Source organism: Ovis canadensis, chromosome 1 (assembly GCF_042477335.2).
Source record: "Ovis canadensis isolate MfBH-ARS-UI-01 breed Bighorn chromosome 1, ARS-UI_OviCan_v2, whole genome shotgun sequence".
NCBI lineage: Eukaryota > Metazoa > Chordata > Mammalia > Artiodactyla > Bovidae > Ovis > Ovis canadensis.
The window spans coordinates 40,984,371-41,001,722 of NC_091245.1; the positions used below are offsets into that span (position 1 = coordinate 40,984,371).

Genomic DNA, 17,352 nt, shown 5'->3' on the forward strand with positions numbered 1-17,352 from the left:
AAAGATTAAAAAAAAAGATCACTTAATAAAATTATTAAGACATTTATGAAAGATACTGAAGAAGTCACAAATAAACAAAGTATTCCATGGTCATGAACTGGAAGAATTAACATTGTCCACACTACTGAATCTTAAAGGAAATCAACCCTGAATATTTATTGGAAGGATTGATGGATGAAGCTGAAGCTCGTTACTTTGGCCACCTGATGTGAAAAACCAGCTCATTGGAAAAGACCCTGATGCTGGGAAAGATTGAGGGCTGGGGTAAAAGGGGGTGACAGGATGAGATGGTTGGATAGCATCACTGACTCAATGGACATGAGTTTGAGCAAACTCTGAGAGATGATGAAAGCCAGGGAATCTGGCATGCTGCAGTCCGTGGGGTCGCAAAGAGTCAGACATGACTGAATGACTAGCATAGCACCACCACCACCCTACTTAATGGGAGAAAATATTTGCAAATTATATCTGATAAGGAGCTAATTATCCATAATACATAAAGAACTCATACAACTCAATAGCAAAAGAATAATCTAATTAAAAACCTGGCAGAGGATATCTAAAGAGACATTTTTCTAAATTAGGCATACAGGTGGGCAACAGATTCATGGAGAGGTGTTCAATATCACTAATCATCAGGGAAATGCAAGTCAAAACCACAGTGATATATCACCTCACACCTGTTAGAATATACCTGTTATCAAAAAAGCAAGAATAAGTGTGGGAGAGAAGGAATAAAGGGAACCCTTGTACATTATTGGTGGGAATGGAAATTGATGCAGTCACTATGGGAAACAGAATGGAGGTCTTTCAAAAAATTAAAAATGGAACTACCATATTGTCCAGCAATTCCACTCTGGGATACTAATTTGAAGGAATTAAAAACATTATTTCAAAAAGATATAGGAACCCCCATGCTCATTGCAGTGTTATTTACTATAGGCAAGACATGAAAACTCCCTAAGTGGTTACTGATAAATGGATAAGGAAGATGTCATATATGCGTAGACAATGGAATATCATTCAGCCTTAAAAAAGAATGGAATCTAACCATTTGTGATAACATGGATGGGTCTTGAGAGCATTATGCTAAGTGCAATAAGTCAGAGAAATACAAATACTGTGTGACCTCACTTATAGGTGAAATCTAGAACAAAACCAAAAAACCCTGAGCTCATAGATACAGCCAGAGGCTAGGGATGGGGTGAAATGGGTTAGGAGAGTCATAAGGTACAAATTTCCATATAAAATAAGTCATGGGGATATCATGTATAGCATGATTACTACAAATAACAGTACTGTAGTGTATATTTGAAAATTGTTAAGGAAGTAGATCTTAAAAATTCTCATCCCTTGCCCCTGAATTTTTGTAATTATGTATGGTGACAGATGTTAACTAGACTTATTTCACAATATGTACAAATATTGAATTATTAAACACCTGAAACTAATATAATGTTATTTTGTCATTTATACATCAAAAATATCCCACGGAATTATTTACCCACCAAAAATATATTTTAAAAGTAAGGATGAATGAAGATATTTTTTAATCATATAAAAGCTGAAAGAATTAATTACCATCAGACGTGCTTTATAAGAAGTATTTAAAGAAGTCCTTTAAGCAGGGAGAAAATGGTGCTAGATGGAAATCTGGATCTACACACAAAAATGAAGAATATCAGATGTTTTCTGTGTGTGTATAAAAACTGTTTTGTTACTATTCAGTTCTCTTTAAAAGATAATGGTTTAAAGCAAAAATAATAACACTATTGTGGAGGTTATAACACCTGTAGAAATAAAATGCATGACAACAATACAAAGATTGAGAGGGGAGGAATGAAAGTGTGCTTTGTAAAGTTTTTGGACTATATGCGGAAAGATCAATATCATTTGATGGTAACTGTTAAGTTACAGGTGTATACTACAAAGCCTGAATCACCCACTAGAATAAGGGAAGAAGCTCAGTAATTATATTAAATGACATTGCCTTGAATTTCATTACCTATGGTGGTGTTTGAGGAAACAGATAATAATAGTTTAATAAAAGTGGCTGCAGTTATAAACCTTAAAATCTGAGCTTTCTGTTATAGATAAGAAGAAATAATTGTTTTAGAATAGGATACATCAGATGTTTAAGCTGGTTCTAGAAAAGGCAGAGGAACCAAAGATCAAATTGCCAACATCCGCTGGATCACTGAAAAAGCAAGAGAATTCCAGAAAAAATATCTATTTCTGCTTTATTGACTATGCCAAAGCCTTTGACTGTATGGATCACAATAAACTGTGGAAAATTCTGAAAGAGATGGGAATACCGGACTACCTGATCTGCCTCTTGAGAAATCTGTATGCAGGTCAGGAAGCAACAGTTAGAACAGGACATGGAACAACAGACTGGTTCCAAATAGGAAAAGGAGTACGCCAAGGCTGTGTATTGTCACCCTGTTTATTTAACTTATATGCAGAGTACATCATGAGAAATCCTGGGCTGGATGAAGCACAAGCTGGAATCAAGATTGCCGGGAGAAATATCAATAACCTCAGATATGCAGATGGTATCACCCTTATGGCAGAAAGTAAAAAACTAAAGAACCTCTTGATGAAACTGGAGAGAGAAAAAGTTGGCTTAAAGCTCGACATTCAGAAAACTAAGATCATGGAGATCTGGTCCCATCAGTTCATGGGAAATAGATGGGGAAACAGTGGCTGACTTTATTTTGGGGGCTCCAAAATCACTGCAGATGGTGATTGCAGCCATGAAATTAAAAGATGCTTACTCCTTGGAAGAAAAGTTATGACCAACCTAGACAGCATATTAAAAAGCAGAGACATTACTTTGTTAACAAAGGTCCATCTAGTCGAGGCTATGGTTTTTCCAGTAGTCATGTATGGATGTGAGAGTTGGATTGTGAAGAAAGCTGAGTGCTGAAGAATTGAATTTTGAACTGTGGTGCTGGAGAAGACTCTTGAGAGTCCCTTGGACTGCAAGGAGATCCAACCAGTCCATCCTAAAGGAGATCAGTCCTGGGTGTTCATTGGAAGGACTGATGTCGAAGCTGAAACTCCAGTACTTTGGCCACCTCATGTGAAGAGCTGACTCATTGGAAAAGACCCTGATGCTGGGAAAGATTACGGGCGGGAGGAGAAGGGGACGACAGAGGATGAGATGGTTGGATGGCATCACCAACTCAATGGACATGAGTTTGGGTAAACTCTGGGAGTAGGTGATGGACAGGGAGGCCTGGAGTGCTGCAGTTCATGGGATCGCAAAGAGTTGGACACGACTGAGCAACTGAACTGAATGAGAGAAAGAAGTTTTTGCAGCTTGCCATCAAATTTGTGCAAATAATAAATTTAACTAGTAGAGCAGCCATGGCAAAGGATAAATAAAATTGTGACTTGTGAAAGGATTGGGACCAAGGTTGAATCTTAAAATTTTGGTAGGAAAATGGAAACAGAACTAATTTCCAAATGCCTTATAGTGTTTTCTCTGTAGGGTGACATCTTCCACTTCCACAGGGTCGATGTGAAAAAAGTTGGGCTTTTTTTTTTAGAGACTTTGTGGCCTTGAAAAGAAATGTAAGAAACTATAGAAGAGAATCAATGACCTCTTTTCCCTACTGCCTGGAGTTTTAAATTTGCTTTATTATGTTATATAAATTCTACCACATTCTATATAAATTCTTATTTGGGTTGAGCAAATGCAGATACCTAAGAAAAGGAAAATGAGAAGTTGTCAGTTTTAAAATGTACTAGTTAATCTGTGCATGTATACATTCATCCATTCAGCTGACACACAGGCTCCACTGTGTGTCTGACAGTATGATAGCTGATGGAGATATATTCTAGGGATCTCACAGTTGATAGGATAACAAACATCTAAACAAAGATTATAATACATTGTGATGTGTGCAATAATCCAGCCAATGTCAAAATACAGAGGGGTAGTAAAACAAGGATTAACTAACTGGAAGAGAGTATCAGAGAATGCTTCCTGGAGATCATGACACATTAACCCCTGGGCTGACTTTGAAAGGCAACTAAAAGATTTGAGTGGCTGAAGATATGGGAGAGATCTTGTAGGCAAGGGAATGACATGTACAGATGCTTGAACAAGGTGATACCTAGAGAACTACAAACAACTCAGTGTCATGGAGAATAAAGAAGTGTGGTAGGGAAGGGAAGTTTGACAGTTAATGAGGCTGGCGTCAGATCAAAAGGGCCTGGTAGGGCACGATAACTATCCTGTGTCTTGGCTTCCTTTTTGATACTAAATTGTTGCATTTTAGGCAGTAGACAGACACAATTAAACTTTCATTTTTGAGAGTTTGCTTTATTGTCATTGAAGGAAAAAAAAGCTAAAAGAATGAAGGAAAGAGGATGGATCTAAGACCTATTTGGAGGGTAAAATTTGAGGATTTCTTTAAGTGAGAGGTAAAGCAGATAGGGTCTCAGGTAATTCCCAGGTTTCCCATTTGTGAGTGTGATGCTAGCAGCTAAGACAGAGAATGAGGGAAGCTGAGCCATGTTGAGATTTTAGAGGAATGGAGAGGATGATGATCATGAGTTATGTTTGATCATGTGTGAATCAGCATGTGAATATATATGGAACTAAGGACTAGAAATGTAGTTTTGAGAGTTGACAAGAGAATAAGAGGTTTTCTCTGAGCCCCCAGACTAGCCATTTTGCTCTATTTAATTGCTTTCATAGCCCCCCATACTTCTTGGTAATATCATACTTTTAACTCTCTGTCTATTCTGTCATCCTCTATTGGATTCTGGGGTCCTTATTGAAAAGGATCTTACTTGTTTTGTTGACCCCCTCCTTTCCAGTGCCTAACACAGAGCCTGGCACATGAGAAATGAACACATGGGCATGGATGTGAGTGCCCAGGGAAGGGGGCATAGACAGGGATTTATGGCTCAGGGTTGCTGGGTACAGTCACCGGCTGTCACTGTGTGTGCTTCTGCCAGGAAGGAACCTTAAGGATTACTACCTTACAGGTGTGAGTGGAGAAAAATATATCAAAGGAAATGGAAGGAGGAGTGCTTAGGCAAGTATGAAAAAAATCAAGAAGGACTTTATTAAGGAAGTTAAGGAAGGGCATGGTTAACAGTTTCAGATACTCAAAGAATTCAAATCAAATATGAACAGATGAACTTATGAGCTAGATATGAACATAATCAGTGTGTACAAATGATTGTTGACTTGTCTGCTGGTTTTAGCGAAATACCGTTAAGTGCTATTCTATGTCAGCATAAGGAAAGAAAGGCATGGCATCAAAATAACTCAAGTGGGCTTATTAGAAACCAAGAGACAATCTCTCAGTAAGTGCAGCAAAACCATTTTCCCCCTAGTGCTGGAAGAGTTAGCTATTCCTCTGTAAGTAGTTTCCTTGTATGTGGATATCATGTTAAATACAAAATGTAATTCTTTCAATATCAGCATCACACTCACTGTGGAGAGATGCTCACAGCCTGAGAGGCACATGGGCACTAAGGCCAGCTAAGGGAAGGCAGGCCGAGTGAGACTGCGGGCAGGGCTGACCCGCTAAGGGAAGGCAGGCCGAGTGAGACGGCGGGCAGGGCTGACCGTGCTGTTTAAATTCTTTCTCTCTGGCTCTGTGCATGTTTGCCATGTTGTTAGCTTTGCATTTGGGTAAGTTAGGTACTCCTGCGGGGCACCTTCACTGTGTGTTCCAAAGAGGGGAGAAGAGGGAGAGGGAGGAAGGTTGAGAGCACCGTGTGTTTCTAATTTGTGGTTTGTGCTGGGTTGTTTCTCTTATCTGGGGTTTTAAATTTTTCTTATAATATTGCTCAAAATCTTATCAGATACACATGTGTGTATGATATTTCATTGATTTAGGATTTTATATTTGTATCATGTTTTAGATTTTACAAATTATCATGTCTATTTGTTGCTTAATGCTGGAACAACTCCATTACGTAGACAGGACATTTCCCCCCCTTTGGTTTGTTCTAGATTCAAACAAGATTTGAAGGTAAGCTACTTGTCTAGTATCGTAATCCTGTGGTCTTTTCATACCATATTGTTCATCCCAACAGTATACAAATTGTGTGTGTATGTATTGTTTCAGTGTAATTAATTTTATTTTAAGGAAACATGTACGTGAGATGGAGAAAGATTTGGCTTCCTCTGGGCATGTTGGTGTCTTTTGGCTATGCCTTTGTTCTTTTAGTATTCTTTTTAAAATAATTTTAAAATTACCTATTTTTTAGGTATATTTTAGGTATTCTTGTTATCAAATAGGGCCTTTGAGAACTGTCTGAGAAGAAAGAATAGTTCATAAAATTTTGCATCACATATTATTGATGGAAAATATCAAATCTGTGTGTAGTTTAAAAAGACTACCATCACCTCTCCCCCCAGAAGTGGGGCTCCTAATATACGTTGTCTGTTTTTTGAGTTACTGGTCATGAAATTGTTTAAGTGGGAGTATCAGCACTTAAAAACAATGAAATAGAAAATATCAGAATACATTACACATGATAGGTGTTTTGCTTCCTGATGCTTTTGTTTCAGAAATATATATATATGCTCATATGTGTGGGCTTCCCTGAGGCTCAGAGAGTAAAGAATCTGCCTGCAAGGCAGGAGACCTGGGTTTGACCCCTGGGTTGGAAAGATCCCCTGGAGAAAAGAGAATGGCAGCCCATTCTCTAGTATTCTTGCCTGGAGAAATCCATGGACAGAGGAGCCTGGTGAGCTATAATCCATGAGGTTGCAAAGAGTCAGACATGATTTAACTACTAATGCACTTACATATGTGTACTGAGGCATAGGTATAAAATCTATTTCTTACTGTGGGTCATGATTAAAAAAGCTTGAAAACACTGGCTCAGAAAACTCATTCATTTTATCTTCTTCCAGCTTTTGTTACCTTATTGAATGGGGAACAAGCCCAGAATGCAATTCAGATGTTTCATCAATATTCTTTTCGAGGAAAAGACTTAGTAGTCCAGCTCCAGCCAACTGATGCTTTGCTGTGTATCACCAACTTGCCCACTTCTTTTACATTAGAAGAGTTTGAAGAACTTGTTCGCGCTTATGGGAATGTCGAGAGATGTTTTCTTGTCTACAGTGAAGTTACTGGCCATTCCAAAGGCTACGGATTTGTAGAATACATGAAAAAGGACTTTGCTGCAAAGGCTCGATTGGAGCTATTGGGTAAACAGTTGGGAGCATCAGCTGTCTTTGCACAGTGGATGGATGTTAATCTATTGGCCCCAGAGCTCATTCATTCTAAGTGCCTTTGTATAGATAAACTCCCTAGTGACTATAGGGATTCAGAGGAGCTGTTGCAGTTTTTTTCCCGTATCCATAAACCTGTGTTTTGCCAGGTATGTATTTTTAAGGTATTATTTGAAAATATCTACATATTGCATCTGCATGCACTCACAAATTTATTATACCTATGTAAATATCACCATGGATAATCTCATTCTACTTTAGTTTGTAATGAACACTTTAATATGTTAAATTTTAAATTAATTTTTTTTCTTGATGGGCCAGACTATATTGTTTTTATGTAATTATGTCTTAGCAAACCCGTCACTTAATGCATCCACCTTCTCCTGCCATCTGTTCTTGAACCATTCATGTGTTGATCACTTCATCCACCCACATTTGATCTGTCACATTCTCAGTGCCAGATAACATACTGCTAAATGTCAGAAGTATAACAAGTAGAAAGATATTCTCTCTATACCTCACAGTTTTGTAGAGTACACTGATAAGCAAATAACTGTACATCCCATATGAAGAGTGAGATAATGCAAAACAGAAAAGTGTTACATGGTGTAGAAAGAATGCTTTATTCTGTCTTAATATAGCACCCCACTCCAGCACTCTTGCCTGGCAAATCCCATGGACAGAGGAGCCAGGTAGGCTGCGGTCCATGGGGTCTCAAAGAGTCGGACACGACTGAGCGACTTCACTTTCTCTTTTCACTTTCTTGCATTGGAGAAGGAAATGGCAACCCACTCCAGTGTTCTTGCCTGGAGAATCCCAGGGACAGGGGAGCCTGGTGGGCTGCTGTCTATGGGGTCGCACAGAGTCGGACACGACTGAAGTGACTTAGCAGCAGCAATGGGATCATGCTAAGTGAAGCATTTAGAGAAGATCCCTGAAGACTGACAACACTGATAAGAATTTTCAAGTACTTTATCAGAATAAAATTGAATAAATTCTACCAAATAGACAAGAATATATACTGTATATGGCTCCTTCCCATACAGATTTTTATAGTACCTGATGAAATCTTTCTCTTTCACTTCCCTTCGTTTCTTCCTTCTCTTTATTCTCTCCTCCTTTGCTCCTTCTTATCTCCCATCTTTCCTCTGCTCACCCTTATTTTTCTGTTATCATACACGTATTGAATCTCTACTCTTGAAGTAGAAAGTTTGAAATTTATTATAGTTTATTTAATTAAAATTAATGCTACATCTTACTTTTTCTTACATTTCTGCCTTTCCAATCCCAATATAATCATCAAAGAAACTGTCCATGGAGCTTCAAAAAATTAGAATACTTTGTGGCAAATCTTTGCCAAGTTATTGAAAATTGTCTTATTGATATGCTATTCTTGAATACTAGGAATTATACAGCGATATCCTGTGGCCAAGCATAATTCTTTGTAGTGTTAGTTGACGCCTTTGAAGCAAATATGAGGGGAAAGCTGTTTTTTACATTTTGTATTTGAATTATGAACCTTGGAGTTAGAAGGGACTTAGGTTATCTGGTCTTGTTCTCCATCTGGTTAGAAAAGAAAAAGATTTGTTACAATCATTGTAAGTGATCATTTAGCTTTTGTTAAAATATTTTGAAGTAATGGAAAATTAACTATTAATAGATCACAAGTCATGCCATTACATATTTGAATGGCTCTCATATTGAATGGAAATATTCCTCTTTAAAATTACCAGTGCTATGAAACTATAATGATATTTTCTTTTGAAAGACTTAAAATGATAGTATAGTTTATTTGGCATGAAGATTATATAATAAACTAAGAATAATAAAAACATTTTAGAAATTTTCAAAAGCTTAATAAAGCCACTTTAACTATCTTTACCAGTAAATCTGTTAAACTCAGGCTCTCTCATTTGGTAGGCTGACATAGACTGTATGGATGACACAGTCTTCTTACCTTATGATCAAAAGGGACCAAAGGGACTAATGGCTTTTACAAATCTAAATTTAAGATTTGGTTTGGATAAAAGGAATGAGGTTGTAGGAGAAATATTTGGAAGAGGTAGATATTTTCCCTTTCTCCCACATGAATGGAAGAATGTTTTATGGAGGAAAAGACATTTGAGGACAGTTTTAAAAGGAAGAAAGCATGAGAAGGGAAAAAACCAGAAATTTGGTCTAATATACAAAAAAGCTTCAAAAGTAAGAGAAAAAAAGCTAAAAAATGACTAAGAAATGATTGAATTGTATGCCAATTTATGAGATGCCAAGTCCAACAGAAGTTTTGTAGATATTTCTATTGGACTATTTCTATACTTCAGAGACATACAAAGCTAAATTTTATCACATTTATCACTAGATACAAATGTGTTTAAGATGATTCAGATATGTTCAACACTTAGAAACTTTTTAGTGTTGCATTGTTTTTCTTATTTTTGCTCTTTGTACCAGTCTTTATGGATCCGGGGCTTTAGTATCTTCCTTTACACTCTTACACATGGGTGACTGGAAATAAATTGAGTTCTGCATTGCAGAATTTTATTTGGGGCACATTCAGGAAAAGATTATGTCCTGCATTTGTATTTTAAACAAACCTGGGGCACAATTTCCTAAATAAGGTTTACTTTGGTATACTTGACCAAATTCCTGGGATCTACCTAAAATATTGAAATAAAAGTTGAATATGGTTCCTTCTACTTTTGTTCTCTTGATAATGCGTATAGATACATGATCAAATGTATCTATTTGATCAAATAGATACATGATCAAATTCAACAGGTTTCATAGTCTGTGTATCTGGTAAATTATTTTAAAGAAAGTTCAATTGTTGTGTCCCCAAATTTTTCTATAGATTATTAATTATCTATATATTAATACATAGGAACTATGATCATTTGAACATTGACTTTTAAAATAAATCAGAGATTCAAAGAAGCAGAAAGAAGCTTGACAGAATCTTACTTATCTTCCCATCTTCTAGAAAGACTGTACCTACCCAACTAGTAAACTTTTATTTTCAGAAAAAAAAGGAATACAATATTTTCACCGGTATCATGCTTTGAGACATTTGTCCTTGAATTTACAGATGATATACTTGTAAATAAATTCTAACTAAATGTTAGAATTCCCTTTTTAATGATTGTATCACATCAGCTCGCACAGGATGAAGGTAATTATGTTGGTGGCTTTGCAGTGGTTGAATATAGCACTGCAGAGCATGCGGAAGAGGTTCAACAAGCAGCTGATGGAATGGCCATCAGGGGAAGCAAAGTTCAAGTTTCCTTCTGTGCCCCGGGAGCACCAGGGCGAAGTACCTTAGCAGCACTGATAGCAGCTCAACGTGTGGTAAGTTGTTCTTTTTTAAAAACATGGAGAAATTCAAGTATCCAAACTAGTTAATCATTGATTGGACTTCCATTATATTTTTATTACATGAAGACACTCTTCTTCTTTTTTTTTAATTGACTAAATAACACTTCTGCCAAATCAACCCAGGAGTCAGTAAAATAGAGGAAACTGTGTTTTGTAAAGTGTATTCATCTCAAGAATTGAGGAAATTTTTATTTAGTCAGTAAATGTTTGAGTTCCTGTTCTGCAGGTTTTGATTACAGCATGCCCCCCTTTTCAAAAACTGTTCATAAGTGTGCATGTGGGACTGACTTCTTTATTGGAACTGTCTCTTATTACTCCCCTCTCTACTTCTCTGGTTGAAAATTCCTTGTAGGGAGCAACTATTCCTGCTTCACAGTTTCTTACTCCTTGCACCTAGAATAGTAAATACCCGTTGATTAAATGAAGGAAGAAACACACTTTTGAAGGGTCCAGGGAAGACTTCAGAATTGCAAAGGTGACATTTGAATGTAACGTTAAGGTACAATTTTGAAATGTTATGGGGGTGGAGAATAGGATTGCCAGATGAACACAGATTTTGCATGAGACATACTTACATTTAACATTGTTTATCTGGCACCCTGTGTTTTTACTTGCTGAATCTAGCACCCCCAAGGAGGGAGAATGAGTGATTGAACATACTCTGGTTGTGACAAAACCTTTCCAGCCGTAGGAGGAGACGAATTTTCATGCTTGAAAAGTGGAAGAGGTTTAGGTAGGCTGAGTGTGTAGAGATGTGTGGTGAGATGGTAGCTCGATGCAAGCAGAGGGAGGGCTGGAGCAGTCACAGCTTAGATGGAACTTGATAAGCGAGGTCAAGTTTACAAATTCCAAAGGGAATTTATAAAGTATATATACAAGGTATTGACAAGATCATAGTTAAGACAACAAGAAATCACCTAGTCTGGAAATGGTTTGTAAATAAAGTGGAGAGAGAAGGACAATCAGGGGAGGGAAGGAGGGCAGAAGAGACGAAAGGTTTCACTGGTACCCTACCGTCATTTCACTTGCCCTCCTCCTCTTATTCTTTGATCTCACCTCTGGTCCTGGATGTCTTCTCCCTTTTTGTTTTTTCCTTCCCTTCTTAGGTTCTTCTGAGCCTCATATCCTTGACTGGCATAATTCATGACTTCAGCCATTCTTTCACTGTCAATTTCATTGCCTTTAGTCAAGTTGTCTCGGTTGGATTGGATTTGCTGAGTTTCTGAGTCTGAATCCATCCAGTCACCCACTTTTGCAGTCAGCATACTCTGTCTTCTTGGAGAAAAACAGACAACTAGGTGACTTAGTGCTCCTGCAAATGTCTGACATTCTTTATAGCTGACTCCCCAGCAAAACTAGCTCAAATCTTCACTCTTTTCTAGTCTTTGTCCTTCTTTCTATCTGATGGTCGTGGCTGCTACTTTATAGAAATATACAGGCCATGTGCTGGACTCATTCATTTACTTTCTCTCACACTCCCTGAGCAAGAGTGCCCCACTTTTTATTTCTTTTTTCTCTTTAATAGCATTCATTCCATAAATACTTGGTACCTGCTACATACGAGATGTATTAGAGGTATTTAGGATTCACCAGTGAACAAAGGTCCGTCTAGTCAAAGCTATGGTTTTTCTGGTAGTCAGGTATGGATGTGAGAGTTGGATTATAAAGAAAGCTGAGCGCAGAAGAATTGATGCTTTTGAACTGTGGTGTTGGAGAAGACTCGAGAGTCCTTTGGACTGCAAGGAGATCCAACCAGTCCATCCTAAAGGAAATCAGTCTTGAATGTTCATTGGAACGACTGATGCTGAGGCTGAAAGTCCAGTTCCTTGGCCACCTGATGTGAAGAACTGACTCATTGGAAAAGACCCTGATGCGGGGAAAGCCTGAGGGCAGGAGAAGAAGGGGATGACAGAGGATGAGATGGTTGGATGGCACCACTGACTCAATGACCATGAGCTTGAGTAAACTCTGGGAGCTGGTGATGGACAGGGAAGCCAGCGTGCTGCAGTCCATGGGGTCGCAAAGAGTCGGACACAACTGAGCGACTGAACTGAGTGAACAAAACAAAGATCCTTGCTGTCATCGAGGGAGTGCCCTGTTGCCCTCCCACCAAAGCAGGGGCTCATGCCCCCACCCATCCTCATGGATCTGCCTCCTCTACTTTCTACTTGACCTGTTGTTCACTACCTCCATCCCATTTGCTTATAAATACACTTGAATCTTTTCCTTTCTAGATGCAGGCCTTTGAAATACTTTTTCCTTACAACTGGAGCTTCTTGAACAGTTAGATCCCACTAGTCACCTTTTTTTTTTTTTCCATTTCTCATTTCCTTCTCAGCCCAATGCAGTGTAGTTTCTGCCTCCACTATTAAGTGAATCTGTTCTCTTTAAGATTGACAGGAATTTTGTAATCAAGTCACATAGGTACTTTTCAGTCTTTCTTTGCCTGGTTTCTTTGCAGCATTAATTTTATTATTTTTAATATAAATTTATTTATTTTAATTGAAGGCTAATTACTTTACACTATTGTATCTTTGCAGCATTTAAAACCAACTGCCTACTGCCTTGAATTCCACCTACCATCCTTTTCCTCTCTGTCTAATTGTTCCATCCTTTTCTTCTTTTTCCCAGAGGGACACTATCAGTAGACCTCTGTACTAGGCTCCCTCACTTTGTTCCTTCATCACTCCAGTGGCTTCAGTTATTGCCTATCAGTGATGATTCCTACTCTTATATTTTTGAACCAAATTGTTCTAAAGCACTAAATCTGTATTTTAAAATGATTAGTAGATATCCCCTTTTTATGTTATATGAATAGTTCAATTTTAGCATTTCCAAAAGGATACTGTTTTTCCCTGGGACTTGCATTTCTCTGTGCTCTAATATCTGTGTGTGGCATCAGTTCATTCAAACTAAAAACCCAATCATGATTGATCTTCATCTACTCTCCAGTTCAGAATGCCAAGAATCTTAGCAAGTCTTTCAGTTCCACATCCTGATATCTACTAAATCCTTGGGACTTGTCAGCATCTTTGTTACTTTACTCAGGATCTAATTTTTCTCACCTTGATGATTTGAATAACCTGCTATATGATTGCCATGTCATTAGTCTTTCCTATTCTAATCCATCTTCTACAGTGCCACAAAAGTGATCTTTCTCATCCTCAAACCAAATTATGTCATTCTCTTGCTTAATATTCTTTAATGTGTGCGTAAGTTCAATTCCTCACCATAGTAAACAGCCCTTCATGGGACCTTTAATAGATATCATGATTAGATATTAGTAACAGTGAGAAATCTTAAATTTTTCTCAGCCTTAAAAGTAATGTACTGCATTGATTTTTTTTCTTATGTGTTCAAATTGGCATTGAACTTTATCAGAATATTTCTACAACTGTTGGGATAATTATGGGATTTCTCCCTAAGTTCATTAAAGTGCTGAATTACATTGATAGACTTTTCTAATGTTATACTATCTTTGTGTTGTGAATCCTCATTGATAAGATTATTTTTCCTATGTATTGTTTGATTTTATTGGATAATATTTGTTATATGTGCAGAGGTACTCATGAGTGGAAATGCTTAAATTTGGGGGTAGCATTTTTGCTTAGTTTTGAAATTGAGAGAACATTGACCTCATTAAGTGTTTTTTTCTCTGAACCTCTCCTTCTTTTCTTTCTATTCATGGATCAGTTTGTATGTAGTAGGGATTTTCTGTTCTTTGAAAGTTTGAGAGAGCTCATCTATGAAACCATGTGCACCTAATCCTTATGTCTCTCCCAGAAGAAAATCATTGATTAGCACTTAAGTTTCTTCTGTGAATATCAGATATATTAGTTTATTTTTCTCTGTGTGGTATATGTGGCATTTGATTATAGTCTACAAATTTATCCACTTAGTCTGAGTTTTAAAATTTATTGACGCATAGCTATTTATAAAATTTTATTTTTTAAATGTGTCATGTCTAATCTTTTTTCATTGTATGTCTTATTTATTTGCATTTTCTTTCCCCCAGTTAGTCTTGCAGACTGTTTTGCCTTTCAAAGAAATAGTTTTTGTTTATTATTTGTTTTTTCTATCTGTTGCATATTCTTGCCCTGTCTTTATAATCTTCTTGCTTCTTTCTTTGGACTTACTCTTTCTCTCCCATCTTTATTAATATCAGTAGTTAGCTCATCTGTTTTCAACCTATGTTGTTTCCTGATGAATGTAGTTAAAGTACGTTTACTTCTGTAACTAATGCTATAACTATGTGTCATAAATTTTATATTATGAATGTTTCAATTTTTTAATGATTTCCTTTTAGCTTAATTAATAGTTTTTCCCCAGGTTATAGCTACCTAAGAATTTTTAAAAGCTATTCTCCTGATATAGGTTTCTTTTGATATATAATTGACACACAGCATTATATTAGGTGAACATCCAATGATTCAGTATTTACATATACTGTGAAACGATCACCTCAGTAAGACTAGTTAGCATCCATCACCACACATAATTACAGATTTTTTTTTCTTGTGTTGGGAACTTTTAGGATCTGTCTCTTGGCAGCCTTCACATATGCAGTAGAGTATTATGAATGGTAGTCAGCCTTCACATATGCAGTAGAGTATTATGAATGGTAGTCAGCCTTCACATATGCAGTAGAGTATTATGAATGGTAGTCAGCCTTCACGTATGCAGTAGAGTATTATGAATGGTAGTCAGCCTTCACATATGCAGTAGAGTATTATGAATGGTAGTCAGCCTTCACGTATGCAGTAGAGTATTATGAATGGTAGTCAGCCTTCACATATGCAGTAGAGTATTATGAATGGTAGTCAGCCTTCACATATGCAGTAGAGTATTATGAATGGTAGTCAGCCTTCACGTATGCAGTAGAGTATTATGAATGGTAGTCAGCCTTCACATATGCAGTAGAGTATTATGAATGGTAGTCAGCCTTCACATATGCAGTAGAGTATTGTGAATGGTAGTCAGCCTTCACATATGCAGTAGAGTATTGTGAATGGTAGTCACAGTCACTGTGCTGTACATTAAATTCTCAGGACTTGTCTCAACACTAGACTTTGTGCTTTTCACCCCCTTTGCCATTTCACTCACTCTTCACCCAGTCCCTCTGGCAGCCGTCAATCTGTTCTCTATATCTGTGGTCTTGGTTTGTTTCTGTTTTAAGATTGCGCATATAAGTGAGGTCATACAGTATTAGTCTTTCTCTGTCTGACTTATTTCGCTTAGCATAATGCCCTCCAAGTTCATCCGTTTTGTTACAAATGACAAGATTTCATTCTTTTTGTGGCTGAATAATACTCCATTGTCTATATACATATACATACCACATTTTCACCAGGGCTTCCCTCGTGGCTCAGATGGTAAAGAATCCGCCTGCAGTGCGGAAGACCTGGGTTCGATCCCTGGGTCAGGAAGATCCCCTGGAGAAGGAAATGGCAACCCACCCCAGTATCCTTGGCTGGAAAGTTCCATGGATGGAGGAGCCTGGCAGACTGTAGTACATGAGGTTTCAAAGAGTTGGACATGACTAATGGACGGAGGAGCCTGGTAGGCTGCAGTCCATGGGGTCGCTAAGAGTCGGACACGACTGAGCGACTTCACTTTCACTTTTCACTTTCATGCATTGGAGAAGGAAATGGCAACCCACTCCAGTGTTCTTGCCTGGAGAATCCCAGGGACGGGGGAGCCTGGTGGGCTGCCATCTATGGGATCGCACAGAGTCAGACACTACTGAAGCGACTTAGCAGCACCAGCAGCAGCAAGCGACTTCACTTTCACCACGTTTTCTTTACCCATTCATCAATTTTTAGGACACTTATGCTGTTTTCATGTCTTGGTTATTGTAAATAATGCAACAATGAATATAGGGGTCCGTATATCTTTTTGAGTTAGGGTTTTTGTTTCTTTGGATAAATACCTAAAGCTGACTTGCTGGGTCGTATGGTAGTTAGGGTAGTATGAGTTAGGGTTTTGCTTCTTTGGATAAATACCTAAAAGCTGACTTGCTGGGTCGTATGGTAGTTAGGGTAGTATGAGTTAGGTTTTTGCTTCTTTGGATAAATACCTAAAGCTGACTTGCTGGGTCGTATGGTAGTTAGGGTAGTATGAGTTAGGTTTTTGCTTCTTTGGATAAATACCTAAAGCTGACTTGCTGGGTCATATGGTAGTTAGGGTAGTATGAGTTAGGTTTTTGCTTCTTTGGATAAATACCTAAAGCTGACTTGCTGGGTCATATGGTAGTTCTGGTTTCAATTTTTTGAGGAACCTCTGATCTATTTGCTAACACTTGTCATGTTGTCTTTAAACTTTTTTCCTTTATTTTTGTTTCCCATTTACTATTGAATAAATTAGAATTTTCTTCTGCTTTAAGAGTGATATGTTTTGTTTTATCCTATGGATGATTATTCCTAGCTTATTAACACCCAAGGCTGATCAGTATCTCTTTCTTCCTTCCCACATAGTTCATTCTAAATTCCATCCTGCTGCTTCCTTCTATTCCACCTACCACCATATTGAGAATACATAAAATACATCTTTAAGATTCCCTTAATTTGTGTTTTTTTTTTTTCTTTTTTTTGCGGGGGTGGGGGGGTGTGGGCATCATACCATGCAGCTTGCAGGATCTCAGTTCCCTGACCAGGGACTGAACCCAGGTCATGGCAGTGAAAGCACTGAGTCCTAACCACTGGACTGCCATTCAATTCCCAACCTTAATGTTTTTGCTTGTTTATATGGTCTTGGTTTTTGTATACATG

General features: G+C 37.7%; 1 protein-coding gene across 2 annotated transcripts in view; it reads left to right on the forward strand.

The window, feature by feature from the left end:
• Window positions 1-17,352, forward strand: part of RAVER2 (ribonucleoprotein, PTB binding 2) — a 146,196-nt gene that overhangs the window by 43,811 nt on the left and 85,033 nt on the right. For both annotated transcript variants that reach the window (XM_069593758.1, XM_069593767.1), the window contains exons 3-4: window positions 6,893-7,362; window positions 10,367-10,558. In XM_069593758.1, the coding sequence (XP_069449859.1) occupies window positions 6,893-7,362; window positions 10,367-10,558 (662 nt within the window). The remainder of the gene's footprint in view (window positions 1-6,892; window positions 7,363-10,366; window positions 10,559-17,352) is intronic.